Source organism: Solenopsis invicta, chromosome 13, assembly GCF_016802725.1.
Source record: "Solenopsis invicta isolate M01_SB chromosome 13, UNIL_Sinv_3.0, whole genome shotgun sequence".
NCBI lineage: Eukaryota > Metazoa > Arthropoda > Insecta > Hymenoptera > Formicidae > Solenopsis > Solenopsis invicta.
Window position 1 is genome coordinate 5775125 of NC_052676.1, and position 14260 is coordinate 5789384.

Here is a 14260-nt window from a genome sequence, read left to right on the forward strand (position 1 = left end):
TGCAAACAGAGTGTGCATGCTAAATGTTATACATAATAATCAACAGTACGTATATTCAAACTGCAATAAATTATAAATTATACAATTATAATCTGCATTTTTTCAGATGTCAAGTTAAATAAAAATTAAAATTATAAGCCTCAGTACAAAATTCACAATCCGTCTAGTCAGACGGATCATTCTTCCAATTGGTCAGTGTTCGTCGTACTGTCGTTCCAATCAAGTCTTAATGTTCAGTATTGCCGAAGTAATCGAACAAAATTATATGTGCGAATTGTATTATGTATACTAAGGTTTGTAATTTTTATTTTTATTTAATTTAATATCTAAAACACGTGGATTTATAATTTATTACAGTTTAATTGTTAAAATACCACAGCACATTGATGATAATCCAATAACAAAGTTATTCGTGTTTGAGAATATGTATTGTTAATTATTATAAATAATATTTAACACTTGCATACGGCTTAACTTATGCTGCTTATAGTGACTTTGTTTTAAATTTGCCTCTATTATTATCCCAGCAAACAACAATGAATCGAAATGGATAGAAATAAATATATTTAGACATTTTCGAATTCTCGCCTTAAATTTTTCGGATCTATTTGAATCCAAAAATAATATAATATAATATGGATATGAATCCATCCGAATTCATATCCAACATGACTCATTTCGTATTTCAATTCATTTGAGTTCAAATAAATTCAAATTACTCTGGTACTCTAAAGCGCGAACTCGAAAATAAATTGCAATTTTTGATTTATTTGAATCTATTTTGGTTTGCTGAGCTTTGAAAGTGTCTTCTATAATTAAGAAACAAACATCAATCATGCCAAATAAATTTGATAAAATTATGTAATTTTACAAAAAAAAAAAGATAAAAAAGCTATAATGAGAAGATTCGTGAAAAAATACGCAGATCTTTGTTGTTTAGGACGCAGGTCGTTGCGTTCACATAAAATAAGAAATAACGAGAGAAACGAAGAGATAGAAGAAGGGATAAAGCAAGACTGCAGGAGAGAAAGAGACATGAGTTTGCAACGAAGGACGAAGAGATTCACAGAAGCGAGGAGACGAGGTCGTTCACGGTACGCGAACGAAGAGAGAAAGAGACGAGTCTCTCGCGGAGACGACCCGACACTCCCGACAGAGCGAAATCGACGTACACAACATTAGAATGGTGGGTTGGGTGGAGGGGCAAAGAGGCATGACGCTTGCGGGGCGCGCCATGACGCCATGACGTATCGACCGTGTTCGCCACGCGCGCTGACGTCACGATCACGGTCCGAGTCAGACCGGGAGCACGTGAACAGCACGCCCGCGATCACGCGGCCACGAGCTGACCGGACAGCGCCGATTGGCCGGCTGTCGGCGAGCCCCTCGCCGCGATTGGTCGCACCCGCGCGCGCTGCGTGATCACGCACGCACACATGCAAGGACGCGGGTCGGCGCGTCCCCATAGCCAGGCGCGCCGACCTGAAAGAGCTTCATTGCGCCGCGAGACTCCCGCACGTTTACACGCGCACCGTTCATTACTCCAGTTTTGTCTCGAGGACTCGACGCGCGTAAACGCGCGCGCACATTCTTTTCTTGTTTTTATTCTTATTTTGTTTTGATCTTGGAGAACAGTGTCTCACTCTCCAAGTTCTCTTTTTTATTTTGAGTCGCCCGTGTTCATCGTTCTGCGTGAATATGGATACAAATCAGGCGCCTCTTTCTCCGCCAGCCTCGCCCCAGTTGAAACATGTAAGTGGCAGTGAATTAAATATACCGCCATAACATCGTCTACTGTCGCCCGCGAAACTCGAATGCCCTCGCTTCTACGAAGTGTTAGTTTTGTTGTCTTTTTGATGATAGTGACTTATCATACTTGTAGCAAATAATTTTTCATTATAATTTTTCATTTACAATATCAAAGACAATTACTTATAAAATTAAAAATTTTATATTTTCATATTTCATATTCCCTACTTTTCAGTTATATAAATTTGATTTTAAATTTTTACTTTTATTAATTTCTAATTATTTATATTTATTGATTAACTACAAACCCTATAAGCGTGTAACATTTAATATTAAGTGATATTTTAGGTATATTTTTTGAATATTAATGTAATATTCTAATATAATAAAATATTAAATAAGATTTTTGAAATATTAATGTTTTTTTTATTAAAGTTCACGTAAGAAATAGAGTTTAAACGTGCCATTTATTATTAATGATTTTATAATATATTTCAAGAAATTTTTATTCCTTTAAATCTCAGAATTATATAAAGTTATACAAATCTTTATAATATTCCACAAATATTAAAGTAATTCAAAAAATATATAAAACGAACATGTAACATTAACAGAATATTTCAATAATATTAAAATATTATGTAGTATTCTCGGAATATTAATAGTAATATTATTTTAAATTTTAAATTCGTATAATATTCTAGGAATATTGTGTTTATAGAAACAAAGCTGTAAAGACATGAAGCTTAAAGTCATGAAATTAAAAATGCTAAAAGTTAACATATGATAGTCTTATCATAGCATAACAAATTATATCATAACAAATTTATCATAGCAAAACACATGACAAAGATAAATGTTCCAACTTTAGTTTTGAGCCCTCTTCAGTATCAGGGAAGATATCAATTAACATTAAATAAGTTTAAATAGATTATACAAAAACCACTCAGAAACAAAAATAAATAGAAATAAATAGAAATAAATTTATTTCGACACTTTTGAATTCGTGCTTCAGATTTTTCGAATTCATTTGAAATCAAAAATAATATGAATACATCTTTTTTCAACATGAATAGCTCATTTCAATTTATTTGAATTAAAAAATAATATAATGGGAACGCGAATGAATTAAGGGTTAAAACATTTATTTTTTAAAAATTTATGTACATACGATTATCTTGTGTTGGCTCTTAGCCAAGTGAGAAACGATACATTGAATCGATTCGATATTGATTTGATCGAAATCGACATCGATTTTATTATGTTTCATTATCATTTCTCACTGGATAGCGGCATTTTTAATTTAGTCTATTTATTAATTTTTAAATTAAAATTTTGTGAAAATCTATTTAAAGTCTGAAGAATAAACTTTATTTTTGGATTTGGTTGGTGACAAGATTGTCAATATTCTTCCTTAGAAACGAAAGAATGATATAATTCTATAAGATTTAAAATACAAAGAACAAGTAAAATACAAGAATATGATCATTAATAAATGATGTAAAAATATAAGAAGCAAATAAATACATGCTTATACACAATTTTTTATAATTCAATTATTTAAAAAAAAAAGAAAAAATAGAACAAAAAAGAATTGGCTATTTATTCTATTTTTCGTATTTACTTTGTAACTGTTATTGAGAAATACATTTTTTATTTTTTATTTTGTATAATTTATTTGAAAATCTCATTATGTCTTGGACTAGATAATTTTATTCGTTAGACATTTATGTGGTAAATTCCTTCGGCGAAATTGTGTGTTTATCCACTCCTTTTGTTTTGCAGATAGAACCGCTGCAATTATCGTTCAGTGTTGCGGCTCTGCTGGGTGAGAAGCTTACAAACCAATCGGCAAGATCCAGGCGGAAAGACGAAGAGGACGCAGGTCCTGTTCTACCGCCTACCCCTCAGCCCTCCGACTCGGAGGAGGATGAGCCACCCCGAAAGCGGCGGTGTGTCGAGCAATGCGAGCTAGCCAAGGTAAATAAAACTGATAGCCTTATCAGCAGACAGTTGCATTTTGCGATATCTTTCTTCCTCTTTCTTTTGCCTTTTCTTTTCTCTTTAATTTATCATTTTGTTTTAATTGACTGGAATGAAGAGCTGTTGCGATATGACTCTGTTTAAGTGCGCACAGTTTCATATTTTTACCTTTTTATCCTTCGAGTAGACGTACCTTCTGGCGATACTTTCTAAAATGCTGACTGCTATATCTTCAATTGATAAATGGCTTACGATATTGTTGCGAATATATAGTATTCTTCAATAGCTTCAAGTTATTTCTTATTGTTTATTGTTTAATGCATTATGGGATATCTCACATATACTATTTCTAAATTAGTTCGTAAGATACACAATATTTATATATTCTTGCGATTAAAGCATGATTTTTTATTCCTTTATCAGCGTGAAGAAATAGTCCTCATATAGTTCAGAATAAAATAATGTTCATAATTTTCTTCAAATTTCTCGAGTATTGTTAACGAGTACAAAAGAAAATACAGGGGTACGTCTTGGCCTCTGGTAACAAAAGGCAATAGGTTTATGTTTTATTATTTTATTTATTTATTAATTTTGCATAATTTGCAAGTAAAACTAACTGTAATTACAACGTAATCTAGCTACAAAGTGTTTTATAGCTCGCAAATTATGTAAAATTAATAAATAACATAAACGTGTGCCTTTGACTACCATCACTTACTATAAGAATTAAGCTAAATATGTAAACGAAACAGACGTAGTATAGCTTCAAATAAACACTATTGAAGATCATTAAAAGTTCTTTTGACAGCGTCTATACAGAATTCTTATCTATACGAGGAAAACTTAAATACTAAGAGAAATTTAAATAAACTTTTCGAATACAGAGCAGCTTCTTATCGTTTCAGTTGCTGCTAGACGGTACGCCGCCGCCGAGCCCAGAGCCAACTCGGGTTTCAGTAATAATGCGCGCCAATCGAGATGGTACCTGTAGTCCGGCCAATCTCGCTGGGTGCCCCGCAACCGGCCAACTGGTACCACGTGATTCATTCGCGCGACAGTCGTCCAGTCCACGAGCGAACGTGCAAGCGAACGTAACGGGACCGGTGGAGAACGTGCTACGTAGCCTGAAGTTCAAGATGAGCTTGCGTAAGGAGGAGATCATTGTGAATAGCAAGAATACCGATCGTGAAATCTGCCAACAGCAGCAATATCAACAACAGCAGCAATATCAACAGCAACAGCAACAATTACCAAGATTGCAACCCCTAGCGCCTAAACCCACATCGATTGTGGTAGCAAGCTTATTGGGCTCGCCACTGGTCTTACCACGTACGCCTCTTTTGTTGGTCGCCAGCGCGACACCGACAATGACCACTGCAACGACCACCACAACGAGCACGAGCGTGGCAGAGACGAGGCGACGCGTTTACGAATGTGAGCACCCAGGCTGTGGCAAGAACTATTTCAAGTCGTCGCACTTAAAGGCTCATACTCGCACCCATACCGGTGAGCGACCGTTTCCGTGCCCGTACAAGGATTGTAGCCGCCGCTTCTCGCGCAGTGACGAACTGTCGCGGCACAAGCGCACCCACACTGGCGAGAAGAAGTTTGCATGTGCCGTCTGTCAGAGGCGGTTCATGAGGAGCGACCATTTGGCGAAGCACGTGAAACGACACACTAGGGACAAGTCTTCCACGTCAACTTCCTCGAATGGTCAGATCGCCGCCTCTCAGATGGCCCCGACGCCCCTGAGGGTGGTGCTGCCGGTGCTGGCACCGCGACTGACGCGACCCGTTCAACATCTGATACCGCCTCAATTGGCTGCTTAAAGGATGCACTCGCAATTGTTAAAATCGCGTTGCGAGTTGTATTTTGCGCTTCGAACACGTGTGCCTTAATCAGGAAACAAGATCGAATTGGATTGGATTTTGTTTCTAACATATGGACATAAGGAATGCTAGTGTAAAAAGAAAACTGGGTTGATTCAATAATTTGGAAAAATGTTAAATACAAAAAGTGAAGTACCTAACATTTTTACAATAAAACTTGTATCTAAGATATGAAAAATGAAAAGTTTGATCCATCCCGATAGAATATCAATGGAAACAAAAACATGACAGTGGACATCGATCTATTGACATTAATCTGATCAATTGGAAGCATATGTGATGAAGAAAACTTGGATATTTTAAGATGGGATTACTAGGAAGAAAATAGAACAAATTGAGCGAGGAGGAAGACTCTAGCGAGCTGTTAAAGGAGTGGAGCGAAGACAAGAGGCGATGATTGGTTCATCGGGGATTTCATCATCGTCCACAAACTAAGTACCTAAATGTGTCTGTGATCTGTGAAGATTAGTGTGTCGTTCACTTGAGAGTTCTGCTATCTCACGAATCACTTGCGAAGAGTCAGATTCGCATTGGCAGCGAATTCAGCCCTCAATACGGCAGCACGCCTTTTCAGTTCGCGTTAAACATATCGAACAGTTGCATTTAACGCTGCATATGAATGGAACATGAGAACAAATTAAAAATTTGTAAGGGTACGATAAAAAAATCGTTTGATTCTTCGCTGGTCGGAGATTCTTCGCAGGCAATACAAAAATATAAAAAATATTTGAGACATTATATCCGATATTTTCTCCAATATTTTTTCAATTCATTTTCGGTTTATCTATTGTTTAGCTTACTATGGATATAGCCGCTCTCGGTAAATGGAGTTTTCCAGCATCGAGGTTGAGCGCGTTGACCGAGAGACAGAAAGAAAAAAAAAATATTTATTTATGAGACGAGACATTATTGATTTATGTATATAACGGTTATATGCAGGATTCTAAGATTTATGAACGCATTAACAAGACTAGTTGTACATATTGAATATGGATAATGTAGGAGCGGATGCAATAATAATGCCTCAGGATGCAATAAAAATGTTATCGAGTCTGTTGATTTTTAAAAATTATTATTGCCGTTTTTATTTTACATTTTCTCTAGCTAATATTGAAATATTATTTTCTTTTTCTAGAGTTTATTTATGTTTTATGGTCATCATTGTTGTAACTTAAAATATTGCATTCGCTCCTGCGACCGCAGCATGTATATATGTAGATATATGTATTTGTTAATAGTCAGGTGAAGAAACTTCACTTGGCGGCATAAGACTTCATTGTATCGTTAAACTGTATAAAAGTTTTTCTACAATAAAATAAATTATGTACTTTCGTAAATCATTATGAGTATATTATTCAACTATCCTTTCTTCCCGCAATTCCTTCAAACCGATATCTAAATTGCATTATTTAATTAATTATACAGTATAAATTAATTAATGTATTAGTTAATATCAATAACTTAATGAGATGGGGCTAAAATTAAACATTTTTCTTAAATTTTCAAAGTTTATACTATTATTTCGTTTAGAAGTTACTTTCCCCTCCCTATTTATACAAATGCTTAAAAAGATTCCGCAACCTTTTCATATAATATAAAAACTTAATTAAATGTTGAAAATAAGTTCATTATTAATGTACAGGCATTCCTGAATTTTTTCAAGTTTTTTGATTGTTAATAATTTGTTAAATTTAAAATAACTTAAAATAATAACTTTCCAAAATAACTTTGAGTTTTATAAGAAGAATTTTAAGTAATTTAATTATAAATAACGTATATTATACGAAAGAATAAAGTTTAAAAAACATTTTGTAATTAAAAAATAAATAGTCATTAATATACTTATAAAATCGTGAAGTGTATGACAAAATTTAAATTAAGTAATAGCCAACAATTAAAGCAAATCTTAGTGCTCAAATAATAACTTCTTAGGTGATTTTATATGATGGTAGATAATTTATATATAACTCGGAACATGAGAAGAGTACTCAGAATGCTCGCCAACAAGATGGTGTGCGGTTACCGTATAATTTCGTATAATGCGTTCATTCTTTTGGCAGGCTTAATGCTTTTGACACCAGAACGAATAGGCTCTCAAATTTATATTGAACGATCAAAAAAGGGTCAGAGAGTCAGTCTTAATCCTTTGTGCTAGAGATTTCTTGATATGAAATTGGACAGAGTTATATTATTATCATGAAATGGGAGGCAAGGATACAGAAACCAATGCTCGCAGGTATTAGGGTGAGGGCGGTATTAAACCATCGTGTTAATGACTGGTTTAGGAGGAGATATGGGTGTCTTTTCTTCCATACTATTCAATTTTTCAGTGGACATGACTGTTTCAAAGAAATTTTTGTATAGAATAGGGAAGATGCTTTATCCTTAGTGTTCTCACTGTAGAGTGACGATTGACAAGCCGGTCATACGATTCAATAATGTTATGCTTGGATTTGGGTAAAAAATAATCTTTCATACATAATTGGGTGAATTTCGAATTGAATAATATTATTAGCATCATTCTCGCCAGTAAAGAAAATTGGAGAGCTCTTTCTGATTCGCAGATGCAGTTATGACGGTCAAGAAGGATGTCAAGAGGGCCCTAGTTAACGCAAAGATCCGTCATCCGGTTTGATGGGAGAAAATAATGCTTCGGAATAATTCTATGTCTATTCTATTGTACGTATGTCATTTAATGTGCCTCTGTCTCAATAAAATCCTTATTTGTCAAATCTTTGTATCGTGATTTTTCCTGACTTGGAACAGGCCGTGATGAGTTGTTTTATCAATATAAAAAAATTCATAAAATTCTACAAATTTAAAAAATGCTATAAAAATTTATATGAAAATACTAGAATTCAAACACGTTTTAAATTTTTGTAGTGCGTCGTTTCTGTGATTTTTATGAATTTCTCGGTCAAATTATGTCAAACTACAACGAATTACAACATTCTACACATTTTTAAGTAGTTTACTTTGGCGAAAAAATGTCGGTCTTGAAATGCAGCTTTTAAAGTGAACCAGAAAAGTAATGTCACAATATTAAATAACTGCATTAATAATCATCAATTTAATAATAGTGACGCTAACAAGAATCTATAAAATCCGAAAATTTAAGAGCTGTGTTTTAAGACCGATGAATATGCATAGTTTGAGAAACTAAAAAACGATCAACTTTGTTTTGTGTTAAAAAAATAATGTTACCATTTGTGTAAAAATATAAAATGTTTATAAATAAAAAAATTATTTTAAACTCAACGTTAACTTAAACTAGCAAAAATATGGCATCTCCGCATTTACTAGATTTAAATCATTGTTATAATTCTTTTTTATAAGTAGAATTTTTTTTCAATTTTTTGCAATTAATATTTATCAATATTATAAAGAAAATATTTCAAAATAGCAAATTATAACTTTTGCTTAAATTTTGTCTATTATATCTTAAAGATATAACGAGTGTGTTATATAACAGTTACATTGTTGAGTGGGAAATTACAACTAACATTTACGTTACATGTAACGTGGTGTTTGCTGGGACAATAGATGTAGTAAGCCTTAAGGCGTAAGAAATTGATCATAGTTGAATATGAGGAGAATAATCGACCATGGTCGGTCAATTTCTTACGGCTTAAGGCTTACAATATTAATTGTAGACTTATAATTTGGGAACTTCGAGAATTTTAAGAGAAAGGCTGCGTGATTGTTTCTCAATGAGAGAACGGTTTATTACCTTTTTTTTTTGTTTTTATGGTGGTGGGCATACGGAAGCCGCATGAGGAAGGTCGCGGCTCGAGATGGCTAAGTGATAACGATGGGGAGGAAATAAGCCGCGTGTGATACGAGAGATTCTATGACGTCGTGTCGCGTTGCATCGTGCCGATCGCGAGAGGCGCGTCGCGCCGCTCTCTTGAGGGGCTTGTTACGTCGCTCTCTAGAGTCTCGAGAGGCGCGTGCAGCTCTCAGGGACACACAGGGACACACAGCAAGTCCACGTGAACGCGCGATGCTCGATACAGGTTTGCTGAGCTGATAAGGCGTGCAGCTGTAGTTTCACTCCCGTGAAACAACGGATAGCTCAACAGTTTTGCTCCTCCGACAATTTCAAAGATTAATTCAAACATGTGGATATTTTAAAATGCACATTAAATGATTATTATTGAAAATATTTGAAATAAACTGAATATATTAATGTAGGAGTAATGAAATAAATAATTGTTTTACACATATGATTTTTAGTTATTGATGCAGTAAATTGGAATACTGGACGACGCTCTGAGCTGGCATTAAAGATAAAATGTGAATAAAAATAGCCGATGCTTAACGAGTTAATAATATACAATAATAGCAATGAGTAGATTCGTAAGTACGCCATTAAATGCATGGAAAATTATTTTACATTTTTTTGATAATTTGAATTCTAATATTATTATTACAAAATAGCAGTAATGAGAATTAACAAAACGTAGCTTTGCTACTATAGTTTTCTACGTTAAGAAAGATTCTAAAATTTGCATCAGTCATGACGTAAAAGAGGAAATTACAGAGAAATAAATAAATTAATTAATTCCTGCATCTTATGTTAATTTATGCGGATCTTTTTTTATTGGCAAGAGACATGACTTGCTGAATTTGAATAAAGTGTAAAATGTAAATTGCTCTTTGATATAAAGTTGCATCATAATAATAATGTGATATTCTACATTTTACGTGGTGTAATTTCCGTTGGATAATTGGGTTTATTTCCCCACAGAAAATTTCCATCACGTGAACGCGCGTGGCTGCTTTAGACATTTGCGCCTTAGACATTTGAGATATCGTTTCTTTTAGTGATAAGAATCAATTAATCGCGTTATCATATACGTTGCCAATATGCTGATTCATATTAGGAAATTCTCGTAAGACACATTGATATAATAGTTTCATTTTAATTTTATAATCTCTATAGTTCTTCTTATCATATTGTCGTTGGCAATATGATAAGAAGAACTATAGAGATTATATGGAAATGATGGAAAATATAATTTAATATATAATTTATATTTATTAATACATGAGCTAATTATATAAATATATTTTTCAAAGACAGATTTATTATATTAAATCTGCAAAAATATTGACATTAAATACTGATTTTTTAAATGACTCTCTTGCAATTTTTATTTTATATATACGAGATTTACGTATTTTTTAAAACTGATTAATTAATATTTTATTAATTATATAAATATATATATATATATATATATATAAATTACATATTTTTAATATTATATTTCACAATATCTGTCTAAATTTAACGGGAGCATTTGATATTTGATTAATATTAGAATCTAGAAATATATTTCGTAAAATCTTGCTGTTGACGTTATTATGTAATAAAGCTATGAAATAGGAGTCACGAGGGCATGTGTTAGAAGTTGACGTAAAGATCGCAAAATCTTATTTGCATAATCCCACGTGTATTATCGCAGTTTGCCAGACGTATTTCACGAGTTCGCCGACATCGATAAGAATCCAACTGTCGCAGGTGAAAAATGTTATTGACGAAGGAGGATTGGTTTTTCGCATTGATGCAAACAAATACTTGTGTAGTTCTAAAAATAGCAAACCGAATCATCCAATGATACTTGAAAAATAAAAAATAAAAGCGTTTTATCTTATAAAGCACGGAGCTTTCCTGTATTTTGAATTTAATGATTTAAGCCTTTTGCACAATGAAAGAATGTTAAATAATAAAATTATATTAGAATCAGTTTCTTTAATGAATATTAGAGATAAATAATGAATTATGTTGTGTCTTCTGCATATTTATATATATATCTAATTGTGCGTTTAATGTTCACTGAGAAGTGATTCTAAAATTCTAATTTTTATTCCTAATATCTAATAGCGACTATATTAGTTGTGCATTAAATCTGTTTTACACCGATCTAACGTAAGTATAAAAATGAAATATACATATCTCGAATGATAAAGTACACATTTTACCATACTGTACAATAAAGCATATTATGAATTTTGAGAGGTTCATATATACATATATTTATATACTAAATACATGCCGATTTATATACGATGACTTTATAATGTGCATTAGTGCGTACTTGTATATTCAATCAAATTCGCTATAATATTCCTCCATTGTGCGTAGAGCCTTAGGCCGAAGCAATGTTTTCGCATTAATATATTAATGACTATATTAGTTATCATTCGATAAATAATTACTTTGTTTATATTAGATGAGATCTGATAAGTGTATTCAAAATAAAATTAAAATATTGATTTCAAGATGATAAACAATAATGAAGTGATTAGTATATTTTTTATCGAATTAAATTAATAAACATGAATTTTGTTCTTCAAAATCTTTTAAATAATTTGACGTTACTTATCAAAAGGTCTACAAAAATTAAATTAAATTATTGATGGAAGTATAACATACTTTCAAATGTCACTTTGAAAAAGATTAAAAAAAAAGAAGAAATAATTTATTTTAAGGAAACGCAGAAACAAATATTTACAAAAATATTTGTCTCAAAATAATATTTTTGTCTTTCCAAATAAATAATTCTTATAGTGGAATATATTAATAATCTAAAAATACTATAAAACATACTTTATTTGAATTGAAAAAGTAAAAAAAGTGGAAATTTTGGACTTCGAATAACTTCTTAAAACATCTTGAATAAATTTTTCAAAACTGGAATGACTAACTTTATTCAGAACACGACGCTAGGCTCTATAATAGTAGCTAGAACTGAAATGGCTTTCACAAAATGGCCTCCAAGTATGCTTTCAATAATCAATGGCAAAAGTATATAATTATGTAGTTGCACACAAGAACTCTATAAAGAAAAAAAATAGTTTATCTAATTATACATTTTAACATTCCTCAGAAATGAAGCGATACTATTTTAAAACTTTTCTAGAGTTTAAAACGTAACATTCCCGTTCTTGTCACATTTTCTTATTCTCTCACATGTTCTATTCTGAAATTCTCTGCGTTTAAATAGAATTACGGGATAGCGAAGACACACCCTGGAAATGTAAAAATAAAGTCAAGGACATTTTCTTATAAAAAAAATGTTTTTGTTGAATCATATTGAACCAGACACTATTGTTGAAAATTTTTTTAGTATTTTTCATATAATTTTTTGAGACTTTCATATAAATTTCAGAATCCTTTAGAGTTTACACTTTTCTAAAATAATGTATGTGAATTCTGAAATATTCTATTTCTCGTTCTACAATTTCAGAAGAAACCTTATAAAATTGAAGAAATTTAAAGTATCTTTTTAGAAATTATAAATTTTTAAATATTTTATCAAATATTATGAAAATGTTTTTATTAGAGTCAAAAATTTCTTTAAAATATTTTACATTTTTTTCAAAATTTATATATAAATTAAAAAATTTTTTTTAGTTTGTTATATTGGATCATTTTTTGGAAATTCTAGGAAAGTTTAATTTTTTTCTAAAATTCTTAATATATAATTCTTGAATTTTGAAATATTTTAAGATTTCTCATTTTATAAATTTCCGAAGAAAAGTTATAACATTTGCAGTTCAATTTTTTTTTAGAAATCTTCATAAATTTAAGGTATAAAGAATTCTTAGAAATGTTATGAGATGTTATAAGAATTTGTTCAGCAGAGATAATCTAAAAGTAGTATATTAAATGCTCAAGCTAATTACTAAAACTATTTATATCATGTTTAGACGTCTTACATAATTATTTTGATGTATAACATAAAAAAAATAAAACTTCAAATATATGTATCTGGCCCAATTTTCATACATTTCAACAAGCTGCTTTTCGAACTCGTGTTACGATTAACGTATGTTTAGCTACATTCACCGAATTTCTGCCAGACGAACGTTATTGGCGTTGAGACTTTTTTTATCACATGTGTCATCTAAAACGCATATTTCGCACACGTACCGTCGAGACGTTTCTTATCGCAGATAATTGTTGAAACGTATGATAACTGCAGACGTCGGGGCGTGAGGAAAATACGGGCTATAAGTAGAACTGTCATAGAAAATATTGCTGTATTTAGCATTCCATTTGGAAGGCGTTCTCTAGCCGTCTATCTCGTACACTTTTCCGGGCCAGGTGTGCCAGAAACAGGACGAGCAAAAACAACGCCGTCATCTCGCGTAACAGCTCTCGCGAAATGTCCGATTTTCTTGCATCAGCCAAGGACTCAGTCTCATTGAGCGACTTTAATGTTACAAACAGGTGTGTTGGGACCGGTAGATGACGCAAAATATCCTCGTGATTACCCTTTGCGTTCGATTTTATTGAAATTCGTCTGGCGATGAGAAGTTGGCGCGTACACGCGACAATTCCAATTCCCGCGAGACGGAACGCAAACACACGGAATCGCGAATTTTTGCGAAGCAACTTTTTGAACAAAGTTGCCGTCCAACGTGAACCTCGTGTAACCGACACGTATTACATTGCGTTATTATAGACGCCAGATAAATTATTAAAAAGTAATATACTTTTAAAAACATATTTAAAATATATCATTATATATTAAGTATTGCATTCTTTTAAATATATGTATACATGTACGTATTTAAAAGTATATTATTTTTCAACAAATTTTCATATTTACTTTACTATATTTCTT

At 32.2% G+C, this 14260-nt stretch overlaps 1 protein-coding gene across 1 annotated transcript; it reads left to right on the forward strand.

Moving 5' to 3' along the window:
- Positions 1-1478: 1478 nt before the first annotated feature.
- LOC105201375 (myc-associated zinc finger protein) lies at positions 1479-6958 on the forward strand. Its single transcript, XM_011169370.3, has 3 exons — positions 1479-1752; positions 3535-3729; positions 4638-6958. Exons 1-3 carry the CDS (start codon positions 1699-1701, stop codon positions 5559-5561), a joined length of 1173 nt encoding a protein of 390 aa, XP_011167672.1. The 5' UTR covers positions 1479-1698; the 3' UTR covers positions 5562-6958.
- The last annotated feature ends 7302 nt before the right edge of the window (positions 6959-14260 follow it).

Excerpts from the sequence above, each read along its gene's own strand:
- LOC105201375 (XM_011169370.3), top strand. The coding sequence starts at position 1,699 with ATGGATACAAATCAGGCGCCTCTTTCTCCGCCAGCCTCGCCCCAGTTG. Across the intron at positions 1,753-3,534 it reads CCTCGCCCCAGTTGAAACAT|ATAGAACCGCTGCAATTATC; the intron begins GTAAGTGGCAGT and ends TTTGTTTTGCAG. Across the intron at positions 3,730-4,637 it reads AGCAATGCGAGCTAGCCAAG|TTGCTGCTAGACGGTACGCC; the intron begins GTAAATAAAACT and ends TTATCGTTTCAG.